This window comes from Danio rerio, chromosome 7 (genome assembly GCF_049306965.1).
Source record: "Danio rerio strain Tuebingen ecotype United States chromosome 7, GRCz12tu, whole genome shotgun sequence".
Lineage (NCBI taxonomy): Eukaryota > Metazoa > Chordata > Actinopteri > Cypriniformes > Danionidae > Danio > Danio rerio.
The window spans coordinates 65052267-65066678 of record NC_133182.1 but is presented as its reverse complement, the minus strand read 5'-3'; the positions used below and the strand labels follow the sequence as shown (position 1 = coordinate 65066678).

General features: G+C 34.9%; 2 protein-coding genes across 2 annotated transcripts in view; both read right to left on the bottom strand.

Annotated features, from left to right (window-relative positions):
• The window catches only part of stim2b (stromal interaction molecule 2b), an 860843-nt gene that overhangs the window by 422596 nt on the left and 423835 nt on the right, over positions 1-14412 (bottom strand). The window lies entirely within an intron of this gene.
• Positions 8518-14381, bottom strand: smim20 (small integral membrane protein 20). The gene is made up of 3 exons (NM_001302624.1): positions 14216-14381; positions 11097-11153; positions 8518-8856 (listed from the first exon to the last, which is right to left on the bottom strand). The coding sequence occupies exons 1-3, from the start codon at positions 14322-14324 to the stop codon at positions 8816-8818; spliced, it is 207 nt and encodes a 68-aa protein (NP_001289553.1). The 5' UTR covers positions 14325-14381; the 3' UTR covers positions 8518-8815.

Genomic DNA, 14412 nt, shown 5'->3' with positions numbered 1-14412 from the left:
CGCTGTTCTCCGAACTCGAACCTGGACGCCTTTGTTAACTCCTCCTCTCTGCATGTGAAGTCCGCCGATGCACACGATGAGCTGACTGGACAAACTGAATGCGGCAGGAAAGCCCTCCACAAGGAGGTAAGCGGTCAGCCGGCAAGTGCAAAAGGGAACGGCGTCACACCGCCCCGTAGCGTTCGCTTAAAAAAAATGAAATGCAGCCATATGTACCTCCCAAGATGTGTTTCGCAGTCTCCAGAAATGTCCACAGGACTACGTTTTCAGAATGAGCTTGAGTTGTGTAAAACATACTGGAATTTTGGTGGTTCATTTCGTTGTGGCGACCCCTGATAAATAAAGCTACTAAGCTCTATATACTCTATTCATGTCCGATTTTGCTTCTGTCTGTAGTCCGTGCACTTATTTGGAAGCCATTTCTGCCATTTCCCAATAGCTCTGTCTGGAGCATCACTTCCCATCCCATTGCTGCTGAAAAACCCCAACAACTAGAAAAAGTGCAAAAGAGGCTTCAAGTTTGTTTCTCTCTCTCTATCGAGTTCATATCAGCGGGACAATCTGTGGACAGCTGTACAATAGAGCCTTAACAGAGACAGTGACTTATGAAACAGCCATCTGACTCCCTGCTGTGAGTCTTTAACCCTTTCACAACTAAACTAGATTAAAAGTGTGTGCTCAACATGCTGCGCATCTCAATGCTTCAGGTTTAGAGGCCTGTCGGGTAACTTCAGGAATGCTACTCCGACACACTTTTTTTGACATTTCCCCATTGTGGCGGCCTCTGCTCGCATTCAAGGCCTTGTCATCGTTTCAGGAATCTGGAAAACACTGTGGGAGGAATGAGAGGAATTTTAGTGATTTTCTCCGTCTCCGCTTCTTCTCTCTTCACTTCTGGTCGGCCGCATGGACGTGGCCCTTAAGTTTTCCTTTTGTTTTTTTGAATGGTGACCAACAATAACAACGTCTCATAAACAATAGAGCTGGTTGAGTTAATGGGGGGTGTGTGTAGGGGGGTGAAGTGTTATTGCGTTTGGCAGCTGCTGCGCTGGCAGGCTCTCGGCTGAGGGTTAGCAATGTGCTCTTTGTGGTAGTGAGGAGATATTATGTCAGTTCTTGGATATGCGGCCGGTCTCGCGGGACGGAGGACTCTGCATCCTCTAGTAAACCCCCTCTGTTGTTTCTCTGTTCTTTCCTTGAATGCATTCATTTTTACAGGCACAATGTCTTTGACAAAGCACAAAAAAGTAGTTTTTAGTAGAAAATCTATAAAGCATGCAGTATACACTTTACGAAAGAAGCATATATTCTAGCAATTGGAGTAATTCATACTTTTGTGCATGCTCACCAAACCTTTATCAGGTCTAAAATACAGCAAAAACGATACTGTTTTGAAACTATTTTGTTTGAAAAAGAAAATTGGGTTAATGTCAGAACCCAACGTCAGGCTGATGTCAATGTGAGGCCATAATCAACTAAATATCAACGTCTAATGAGGTTACAGTTTGATGTTGTGTAGACGTTAGCACTATGACATCAATCAGACATTAGGGGCTCAGAGGGCAAAACGCAGGGCGCAAACGCTTTTAGGGCGTGTCAGGATGCGTTTTGGCTAATTTAAGAACGGGAAATCTGCCTTGTGCTGCGCATGTTCTAAAAGGGTTGAGTTTATTTTCTTAATGAGTTATAGGTGTGTTTTGAGAATAAACCAATTAGAATCTTATCTCCCATTACCTTTAAGACCCAGCTGCGTCGCGCCAAGAGCGCATTCGCTATTTACAGGACGCAAAGTAAGTCTAAGTGGAAAAAGTGAGCATTTCACAAGCAAACAGTTAACAGTTAACAGTTTTTAACAGAAAACTGTTAAACAGAGCATCTACTGCGTGAGAATGAGAGATAATGGATCACTTTCACTTTCGCTCTTGGATAGGGAAACCTTTACGCACAGACATCAATTAGTCAATAAATAAATACTTTTGTTTGTTAAGCGCAAATATTCGTTTCAAAACTATTTCTAAATTCAGTTCTAATTTCCAGCAAACGAATAAATGAATAATAATAGCAAAATGTGCTCAAAAACCTGAGTTAAATCCTAAAACACAAGCTGTGCCCCTTATGGTCTAAAACCTGACAGGTGGGCAAATCTAAGCTCGTTTTTAATAAAACAAATATAAATATGGATATAATAAATAATACTGCTAATAATAATAACATTATACTAAAGCAAATTGTTATGAATGAACTGAAAAAGTCTCCCGAGATGAAGAAGACATAAAAGCAGTGATTTTTCATATTTATGTAGGCTAGAAAATAGTATGTTTTGTAATATTTTAATCCTTTATATTTATATTCTATATCTATTCTTATTATATCCTATATATATCCTTAATATTTAATTTTTTTCATATGTAAAGATATTTGCCTATTGCTCTCTTGTGCGTATTAAGCAGTGCGTAAGCGAGGCGCAACTCAGCGCCGGAGTTTAGACCGGGTTAGTTTTGGTCTAATGAAAAATCTATTATAGATTCTCAAAATAGCAACGCGCCAGCAGTGTGCCTCAGAACGCCTTCCTTTTTAGACCAGAACGCCTATGGGCGCAAAAATTAGCGCTAATGCATTTGCTATTTAAACAGCCTAGTGCAACGCCTCAAAACGACTCTTGCGCCAAGCTGAAACTACCAAAAGACTACGGCGCCACGCCTTGCGCCACACTGCGCCGGGTGTATGATTGGGCCCTATTTTGGTTGCCTATTTTATGCATATCTAATAAATTAATGTCAGTGTTTGATGTCAATGTGACGTTGGTGTAAGATTCTGACTCGAGGTTGGATTCTGGGCACTTTCAAATACAACCTAAAATCAACTTAATATCAAAGTTTAAGGATGTTACAACGGGGCGTTGTGTGGATGTTACAACTATGACATATATCAGACATTAGATTTTGGTTGCCATACTTGATGAATAAATGTCAGTATTTGACATCAATATGTTTGCTTGACGTTGGATTTACTTTCCAACACAACCTAAAATCAACTAAATATCAATGTTTAATTATGTATTAATTAAATATTTTAATTAATTAACAGCTTGATAGTGTGTGGTGTTACCACTATGTCATCTATCAGATGTTGGATTTAGGTTGCCATATCTTATGAATTAATGTCAGTATTTGACATCAAAATGACATTTGTTTAAGATATTACCTCGACGTTGGATTTTGATCACTTTCCAGCACAACCTAAAATCAACCAAATATCAACATCTAATGATGTTACAGCTTGATGCTTTGTGGGCGTTACCAATGACGTCTTTTAGATGTTGAATTAAGGTTGCCATACCTGAAGAATTAATGTCAGTATTTGACGTCAATATGACATTGGTTTAAGATATTGGCTCGACGTTGGATTTTGGTTACTTTCCAACACAACCTAAAAATCAACAAAATATCAATGTCTAATAAGGTAACAACTTGATGTTGTGTGGACATTATCAATATGATGTCTACCAGACGTTGGATTTTTGTTGCCATAGCTGATAAATAAATGTCAGTATTTGACATCAATATGACGTTGGCGTAAGATGTTGGCTCGACGTTGGATACTAGTCACTTTCCAACACAACCTAAAATCAACTAAATATCAACGTTTAATTATGTAACAGCTTGATGGTGTGTGGCGTTACCACTGTCATCTATCAGATGTTGGATTTAGGTTGCCATACCTGATGAATTAATGTCAGTAATTGACATGAATATGATATTAGTTTAGGATGTTGCCTCGACGTTGGATTTTGGTTACTTTCCAACACAACCTAAAATCAACCAAATATCAACATCTAATGATGTTACAGCTTGATGTTTTGTGGATGTTATCAATGACGTCTATCAGATGTTGGATTTAGGTTGCCATACCTGAAAAAATAATGTCAGTATTTGACGTCAACGTGGCATTGGTTTAAGATGTTAGCTCGACGTTGGATTTTGGTCACTTTCCAACACAACATAAAAATCAACCAAATATTAACGTCTAATGATGTTTTAGCTTGACATTGTGTGGACATTACCTATGACGTTTATCAGAACTTAAAATTTTGGTTACCATACCTGAAGAACAAATGTCATTATTTTATATCTGTATTTGATTTTTTAACACAACCTCAAATCAACCAAATATTAACATTGTTCAACTTTGTTATTGGATGTGACAATAACGTTGCCCTTAGACGCTGTTTAGACATTGAATTTTGGTCACCTGACATCACAACCTAAATCTAACCTAATATCAACTTGTGACATTGTGTTCCTGCTGGGATTACAGTTTAGAATAGCTAAACTAGCTAATCATGTTTGATTATGTTAATGTTAAAATGGTAATGTTAAACGTTAACGTAAAACAAGTGTTTAAATCATTCTAAAATGCAGATTTGGTGTTCAGATATTATATAGTATTATTGATGCTTAATTATTTTATTCTTTTTTGAGACTAAACACTAATTAACCCATCATTGGACACCCTTATTTTGTGGGGTAGTGTTCTCTGATTTAAAGACATTACATTTTAATTCAATAACATATAAAAATAAAAAAATGTAAAAATATATATAGTTGAAGACAGAATTATTAGCCCACCTGATATTTAACGATGTTTAACAGAGCAAGGAACTTTTCACAGTATGTCTGATAATATTTTTTAAATAAATATATTTCTAATAATCTTATTTGTTTTATTTCGATGGGAATGCAAGCAGTTTTAAATTGTTTAAACACCATTTTAAGGTCATAAGTAATGATTTTATTTTATTGAACTTATATTTAAAAATGTGTTAAAAAAATCTTCTCTCCGTTAAACAGAAATTGGGGAAAAAATAAACAGGGGAGCTAATAATTTAGGGGGCTAATAATTCTGACTTCAACTGTACATACATTTGTTTGAATAGTAGTATATTAATTTACACAAAAAAGCATTAAAAATAATAATAATATCATGGTATAATAAGCTTTTTTTTTGGTACATTTTGGGAGGAGTAACCTGTCCTGTCACTTTAGTATGTGAATAAAGTTAATATTTTTATAATATAAGTAAATGGTAGGTATCTAAAAAAAAAAAAAAAAAGATGGGAGAGTATTATGCATTCTCAACATATTTATTTTGCCAAAAACCTAAAGTCTTACTTAACAGTGTACAACAAAACAAAAATTAGCAGTGGAATAACACAAGGACAGTGTAATAATGTGTAATTTTCACAAAAACTAACTCATCTGAACTCTGATGAAACTAGACATTCAAGTTCTTTGCCAGGAACACCCTGTCAACATTTTTTTGGCTTCAGTGATGCCCTGCAGCTTGTTACAATATTGCCCCCTATGCTGAATGCACACTCGGAGGGTGAGCTTGTGGCTGGGGTGCTTAAGTATTTTTTTTGCCAGACGTCTAATGCGCGGGAAGTGGGAACATTGGAGACGCCACCACTCCAGTGGATCAGAGTCACTGTCAACCGTTACCATTAGCAGGTAGCCATCTAGCTCCATGTCAGTGCCCTGCTGCAGTTTCCTCAACAGCGGCCTCTGTCTCTCCGTCTGGTTCTGACACTCCACTCATTTCTTTTCAGATAGTATAGGCTTAAGGCCCGACATTTCTTCACAATGTTTCACTAGTCGTTTAATGGCCACTTCCCTTTTACCTACAATTGGCAAAGCTGATAAGAATGTTTTACTTTTTTATTTACAACAAGATATATAGTAACAGGGCTTGAAATAACTTTTTTACTTGGTAACACAAACTCCCAACTTTAAAAATTTAGGAGCACCATACAAAAAAGAATGAGCACCACTGGAAATTGTATTTTCAGGGATTTGTTGTGTTTTAAAACAACATCAATTAGGACTAACAAAACCAGAAACAACTAACTAAGGCTGAGGAAATGACAATAAAACTAAATGAATTACATTTCTCATTATCATGCTGCCTTGAATGTGAGTTATCTGCATTAAAAAGTCTGTTACTTTATGAAAAATAAATGTATGGTTTGCATTAAAAAATGAAGAAATATTTATTTTGCACTATTGTTTTTATATGCATGTCAATTTAATAAATGATATTACTAAACAAACGACTATAATAAATCATTCAATTCAAGGCTGAGAGCTGCAAAGCAGTCATCAGTAACAAAATAGCAAAATAATACACATCTCAAGAAAGAATGACAAAAGAAAGTAAGAAGTCTCACTTCTGCCACTCTTAAACCGCGGCTGCCTGGGTCGCCTCTATGGACGCGCCGGTTTTGGGCATGATCGCTCTCATCTGCGCCTTTATTGTTAATATTAGAACTAGGTTTGCAAACCTGTGTACTTGACACTCTTCCGCCGTTTACATTCCCGGCAGTCACAAAAGCTCTCTGTCATCTGACAACGTAAAGTCTTGAGTGATTGACAGCTAATATGAACCAATATAGCGGCAGGGAAGAGCGATTCAGCACATTTTTAGAAAAAAAACAAAACAGGTCGCACTACAACCATTATATGCAGTCACACAGATGCTTCCAAATATATTATGAGGTCACATAGCTTAAATTTCAGGCACATATAATTGATTAATTGAATTATTACGGTATTGACGGAATAAAAAAATCCATGTCGTGCCGCAATGTCACACCGGTGATGACTATGACACCGGTGTACCGCCCACCCCTAATATATATATATATATATATATATATATATATATATATATATATATATATATATACACATACATACATAGACATGAATTTTTTAATTTCGTCAATACCATTATATATATATATATATATATATATATATATATATATATATATATATATATATATATATATATATATATATATAAAATAACTTTATATACATGTGTGTGTGTGTGTGTGTGTGAGTGTGTGTGTGTGTGTGTGTGTGTGTGTGTGTGTGTGTAATATAAACTTTAAAGTGTAATAATCATTTACAGTTCTTTTTTTCCTGCATTATTGATCAAATAAATTGAACTTTTGTCAGTTACTTCAAACGTTGAATGACAAATGTATAAACTCGAAACTGTGTGGCCTGTATGGAAGTGTTGAAGATTGCCTTCATTGCCTGGACAGTCTACCTCCCTCTCTCTCTCTCTCTCTCTCTCTTTCACACACACAGGGCTGTAGAAAAGGTACAGAGCCTTGAGCCTGGTCGATGCACAGGTGCTGGCACAGGCCCGTTACCATGACAACAGGTGTTGGTTGGCACAGGGTTCTGGCTCTCAAGTTACACATTTTGCAACTTTTGAGGGCCAAAGGACTCGTCCAGCTCTCAGTGCCAATATAGCACAAGAAGTCCAATCAGGCACAAGAGCAACACAAATATTACAAAAGAACAGTTGAGTGGGAATGATTATTATAACAGAGAGAACACAACACTCCTGTGTGCAAATAGCAATAATAAAAGCAAACAAGAGCTTTAGTATTAGATTTGAGGTTTTTGATTTTGTGTAGAATATTAAAATGTGCATGAAAACTATGACGAATTATACAGAGTTTTGATCCTGCGATGGCATTTATGAATGAATGACTAAAGGTCTGAATGAATTGAAACAAAGAAAACTTTAAGCACACTGGAGGAAAAAACATTGGATCAACTTAAATTACTTCAAACATTAAAAATCCAAAATCAAACAAAAGTGCTCAGGGGTAGCTTAAATAGTGTGTCGGTGCTCTTTGGGTAAGAAATTCATCAGAATAAACTGCGAAAATCAATCCAGGGCACTCAAAAATGTGGACATTTTTTTAAAAAGCCATTATTAACATTGCTAATCCTTAAAACTGCAAATACGCGTTTTAGCAAACAACTGCCTTCATCAGGGTGACTGTGATCAGGTGTGTCTGAAGTTTCTTTAGAATACTATAGTGAAAAACAAAAGATGATGATTTTTAATAATTTTTTCCACATTTTTCGAGTGCCTTGGACTGAATTTTTATGTTACTTTAAACACTTCTTGCTACACTTTAAAAAAAGGTAACACTTTACAATAAGGTTAGATTAGTTAATGATTTTACTAACATGAACAATGAACAAAATATGTATTACAGTGTTTGTTCATGTTCGTTAAAAGTTAATCGTAAGTCGTTCATTGTTAGTTCATGTTAACTCACAGTGCATTAACTAATGTTAACAAGCATAAAATTGTATTTTAATAATGCATAGTAAATGATGCAAAATGATTTATAAATGCTGGACAAGTATTGTTCATGATTAGTTCATGTTAGTACATACACAAACAGTGAATAATAAAACCTTATTATAGTGTGAACAATAAAAAAAAAAGTTCATCTTAATTTATTGAAATCTGTAATAAATTAAGTTGAAAACATAATTCTTTTTAGGACAAACAAGTAATGTTTGAAGCAATTTAAGTTGATCTAATGTTTTTCTTTCCCAGTGTGCTTCAGTATATAAGCAGAATCTCGTAGCATACAAGATGGACTGAGCGCCATCTAGTGATCATATACTTGCAAAACAATTACAACAGTTTAAGATTTGATTTTATTCAGAACAATAACGGCAAAACAAAGTTACTCCATAAATAAACCTGAATGAGTACAAACAAAAAGTCAATTATCATATTTTTTAAATGCTTTACATTTTTAGTTTGTTGACAAGTCGTTCTCATTAATCATTCCCACAAGTAAGGAATATTCACCCATACATAAGGTCTTATTTGATGCATGGTAGCAAAGAGTTTTGTCAGTGTGTCTCGAATACTCAGTCCTCCATGAGGGACGCATTCGTCCTTTTCATCCATAAGTTAATCACAGGAGTCATGATTTGGGCTTGTAGGGATCAGACCAGACCTTCACACCTAATATAAAAGACACATAAATGATTGTGAGTCATAGAATGAACCTGTGTGTTTGAAAAATCATTCATATAGGGCCTAATGCAAATTAACTGTGTATGCAGAACTAGTAATTTAGGATCCTTAATAAAGCTACTTATAGCTTCACATCACAGATTACATGCAACTTTACACAATTTTAGATCTAATCAATTCAATTCATGTTTCTTTCTATAGCGCTTTTACAATGTAGATTGTGTCAAAGAAGCTTAACATAGAAGTTCTAGTAAACTGAAACTGTGTCAGTCCAGTTTTCAGAGCTGAAGTTCAGTTTAGTTCAGTTCATTGGGGTTTCATTTTCACTGCTGAAAGTCCAAACACTGAAGAGCAAATTCATTGATGCGCAGTTCCACAGGTCCCAAACCAAGCAAGCTAGTGGCAACAGTGGAGGAACATACTTCACCAATTGACAAGAGTGAATGGAAAAAATCTTATCCATCTTTAAAATATGTTCATAGTTTTACTGCTATAGTGTACATACATCTATTGCCTAATTTAAACTGTATACTTTGCCCATAGTAAAACATCCATGTATATTTTATACAAATATATATTATATCTTTCCATGCTTGTGTCAACCCACCTTATTCATATCCATAATGCTATCTCTATATTGTACCATCTGTATGTATTATTGGTCTTTGCTGCACTTACTGCTTATATTTGCATTCTGGTTAGATGCCTACCTGCATTTCATTGCTCTGTAGTCTACATTTGTAATGATAATAAAGTTGAATCTAATCTAATCTAAAGTGAAGTGTAATGTGCAAGTTTGCACCCTCACACTAACAATGCAATACAAGTCCACGATATTGGAAAAAAACTGACATTACAATATTTTTCTTGCTCTATTTGGAAAGAAGTCGTCATTTTACATTGATTCGGATGATTTTGTCGGGGGGTGCATTAGCATAACATTTTCTAAATTATTTTTAAAAAAGTATACGAAAAAAAAATTAAACGAAAACAATAGAACTGAGATAAAATTACATAAACAGTGCTTTATGGTTTTCAGTCAAGTCTAACAGTATTGAGGTACACAATATCAATAATCAAATGAAAAATAAACCATTGCATAAATATAAATAATTATACAACTAATGATTGATAAAGTGGCAAATCAGGGGTGTCCAAACTTGGTCCTGGAGGGCCGGTATCCTGCAGATTTTAGCTTCAACTTGCTTCAACACACCTGCATGATGTTTCTAGAAAGCCTAGTAAAGCTGCGGTCACTCTGAGTCCGAAACCGCATACTTCCATACTATACAGTATGCTAAAATCAGTATGCGAGCCGAGTAGTATGTGTGAATTCATAGAATTCGAAGAGCAGTATGCGAGAAGTACCCGGATGACTTACTACTTCCGGCGAGATTCTGGAGTGCGAATCGTATGCATGCTGCGCTATCCCATGATGCCCCGCGAGCGAATTCATGAATGGGATTAAAGCAACGCAAATGACACAGGTACTTCACGTGACTGGGTCAAAATGGCGGATGTAGTATGTTTGAATTCCATTCATACTTTTCACATTCATACTGTATAAAACATACTTTACTAACGACCGAGTAGTACGTTTAAGTTCAAATGCAGTACCTATTGAGTAGTAGGCGGTTTCGGACGCAACGTTTGTATGTGTGAAATTCTGTCGTACGGCACTGCGAAAAGGGGGTGGGACTAAACAAGATTATTAGACATTAAAAAAAGCGAGCGATTTCTCCATGTTTTAAATTTCTGTCCAGAGAGGTCATGTTTTGTTTCTCGATTGGTTTCACACAGACAAGTGATGCAATTTTGCAGGTCAGAATTCACTAAGCTAGAACTGCACCGCAGCGAACTGCGAAACTTAACGCATGACCCTGCGTTTCCGGTCTGATGCATTCGCGTGCGTATGAATGGAAGACTATGGGAAGAAAAGTCCAGTGTGACCGCAGCTTAAGAGCTTGATTAGCTAGCCCAGGTGTGTCTGATTGGGGTTGGAACTAAACTTTGCAGGACACCGGCCCTTCAGGACCGAGTTTGGACATGCCTGTTATAAACATTGTAATTTTGCGTTCAAGTGGTTGAAATTCAATTGAAATGGCTTGAGATGCAGTGATGTGACTATTGCTGATTCACACATTGCAATATCGATATGGAAATGATATATTGCGAAGCCCCTAATGCAATAAAAAATATGAAATAAAGAGTGTTTATGAATGTCTTACCAACAGGCTGTATGTCTGCTTGATTGACTCCAGCCCGGTTCACCTTCTGCACTTGCTCTGTATCAAGAGAGAGAAAAATTCAGACACCAAAAAAAGAAGAATACAAAGAATTTTAATTCAGGGTTTCTGCAGGTGTCATCAAGTCAAATTTAAGACTTTTAAAGGGCCCTTTAAAACCATTACGAATGAAACTTAAGACTTATACAGCGCTAAACACTAATGATGATTTCTAATGGCCCAGTTGGGATAATAGATTTTTGTTTTTGCTTGTAATTATTTCTTAGCGACACACTTTACTGTGTTAAAACAGGAAGACTCTAGTTGTATTCACTATTTTCAACATAATATTTATTTATTTTTAATGACAAGTTTAACATTGTTAAAAGTATATTTATTGTGGAGGCAATTCCATAAATAACCAAACTATATATTTGTTGGCCTTTGGTCTAAATTGATTGAGTATTAACTTCTATTCAACCTAATGTGTTTCTGTTCATAAAAACTTTAAGTTTAATGCCTATTTATAAATATTATGTCTACTCCCCCTTACTTCTGTAAAGAGTTTTTGTATGAATGGAAGATAATGTTAAGGGATATATTCATTCATTTTCTTTCGGCTCAGTCTTTTTATTATCTGGGATCTCCACAGCGAAATCAACCACCAACTTATCCAGCACCTGTTTCACGCAGTGGATGACCTTCCAGCTGCAACCCATCCCTGGGAAAGGAAAGGGATATATTACTCTGTTATTATCATGAGGAACTGTGTAATGGTTTTTAGTTCTCTTTCCTTGATTTTATTAAGATGGATTGTTGGTGATTGGATGGATGTTTGCCCGATTGTGTAGCTTTAATTGGACAGAGGAAAATTAAGATCAGTTTAAAATGATTTAAGACCTACAACACAATATTCCAGTGAATATGACTTTTTAAGGCCTTCAATTTTGTTTTAGAAATTTAAGACTTTTTAAGACTCCGCAGATACACTGAAAAACTGCACTGTAAAAAAATGCAAAATGCTGGAATCCACGCAATTCCCAACACAAATCAATTAAGTTAACTTAACACATAATAAAAATCCCCTACACTCAGAGTTTCAGCTCCTTCCATCTAGTCGTTGGTTTCTTGTAACAAGCTGTAGAAGTAAACGATACTTGTATATCAGAATCAGAAAAAGCTTTACTGCCAGGTGTGTTCACACGTGCTTTCCTGACAGAGCTTTCTACAGTGCAACAGAATTACAAAGACAGGACAAAAAAACAGATAAAAAAATGTATTTTAAAAATAGAAGTAGAAAGTGAATGCAAATATACAAATTGACAAGTGTGTGTACATGTGTATTATTATATACGTTATATGTGCAGCTGTTATGTGTAAATTGGCATGTAAAGTATGTTGCTAAATAAGTGTATATGTGGATTAAAAGTGTATAGCTATAGCAAGTAGTGATGTTTTTTCTTTTCATAATTATGAGATGGATTGCCTGAGGGAAGAATCTGTTATTGTGTTGGGCTGTTCTGGTGCACAGTGCTCGGTAGCGTCGACCAGAAGGTAAAAATTCAAAGAGGCAGTGTGCTGGGTGTGAGGGGTCCAGAGTGATTTTGGCTCTTGAAATAATTATTTATTTATTCTTTTTTTTTTTTTTTTTAAAGAGTGTACGTTTTGTACGTTTATGTTTTATGTCTATTTGTTGTTGTCACTATGTGAGTTTTTTAGTGTGGCACTGCTATGAAATGAGGACTCTTGACTGCAAACCAAATCTACCTTTGGGTATAAGTAACCTAACCTAATATACATACAACATGTCTCATTCAAGAGAGCTCTGCATTGTATGTAATTCAACGTAGAATAAAATCAGCATCATAATATGTGTACATTCCTTAAAACACTGAAATATTATTTCTATAATTTACATCAGATTATAACGACTGTTCAACCTGATTATCCCAATAATACGTTTTTTAAATGTATTTTTAAAGTTCTTTTTTATCATACAAGAAAGAACAATACAAAGATACAGTATGAACAAAGAAACAAAAAGGGTTACATGACTAAAATTCCAGCAAAATAAACAAGTTTAAAAGAGTTTTACATGTAATATAATAGTCCTTTCTGAAAATAAAAAGTAAGGATGTTTTTTTTTTTATTTACATTTATGAATGTAAAATTTAGCCAAAAAAAGCAATAAATTAATAATAAATTTACAAAGAGAAGGATCTACATTCAGAAAGTAACCAAAGAAAAACATTTTGGGGAAATACAGAAATTTGGAAATAAGATTTTTTTTAATGAAATCGAAAAAGTCAACCCAAAACACTTGACAGGAAGTGCACTCCCAAAATAAATTATTTAGTGTTTCATTATATTGAGTACAAAATGCATAAAGGGAAAATATTGTTATTATATTTAGCTAGTTTTGGTATTTATTGGATGGCAATTATGAATTATTTTGATTGAGACTTTAACAGCTTTATTAGATGAAAATAAATTTATAAGATAAGATTCTGACAGTATGATAACCTTGAATAAAATATGACAGTTTCACGGTTCTACGGTAATACTGTATATGGTATTGTGATTACTGATCTAAAATGTATTTTTTTTTAAATATCTGGGTAAAAATAAAACATTTTCCCCCACTTTAAACACAATATATTTTATTTGGAGAAACAGTTAAAATTGTTTAGAACAGTTAACATGTGAGGCTAAATAATTCAAATGAATCATTGACTTATGTGGTCTTCAATTGATTTAAAAACACTAACTTTTTAACCATTTAAAATGACATCGTTGGATATCGTTTCTGCTGGAGATACTGTTGTCATAAAAAAGAAATGTAAATAAAAAATCGTACACATACCTTAGAAACGGTAAGTTATATAAGAAAATGTTGACAATTTTAAAATCTTAACTTTTGCAAACCGCGCTATACCTTGAAAACCGTTAACAGTTATTTTCCCATGCCTAACGTTAATCCCAATCTATGTCACCAAATATATTATTCCAATACGATTAATAAGTTACAAAATGCAGGGTAATCGAATGTGACGTTATGACATAAGTTAAGTTTAGGCTGTGTCACGGTGACTTCATGTGTAGTAGTGATATTAAACACTTACTGTAGTCTTCAGAGTGTGTGAGAGGATGAAAAAATATAGGATAAAAAGCTGCAGCAACAGCTGCAACGAAGCCTCCAAATATGAGCGTTATCCTCTTAGAACTGGACATGATTTTGACAGTTTCACCTCACTCGAGGACGCAAACACACTCAAGTTGTTCCGGGGTGAAGTTCACGTTAGAAATAAAAAGTTTAAAG

Excerpts from the sequence above, each read along its gene's own strand:
- smim20 (NM_001302624.1), bottom strand. The coding sequence starts at position 14,324 with ATGTCCAGTTCTAAGAGGATAACGCTCATATTTGGAGGCTTCGTTGCA. Across the intron at positions 11,154-14,215 it reads CACACACTCTGAAGACTACA|AGCAAGTGCAGAAGGTGAAC; the intron begins GTAAGTGTTTAA and ends CTCTTGATACAG. Across the intron at positions 8,857-11,096 it reads AGCAGACATACAGCCTGTTG|GTGTGAAGGTCTGGTCTGAT; the intron begins GTAAGACATTCA and ends CTTTTATATTAG.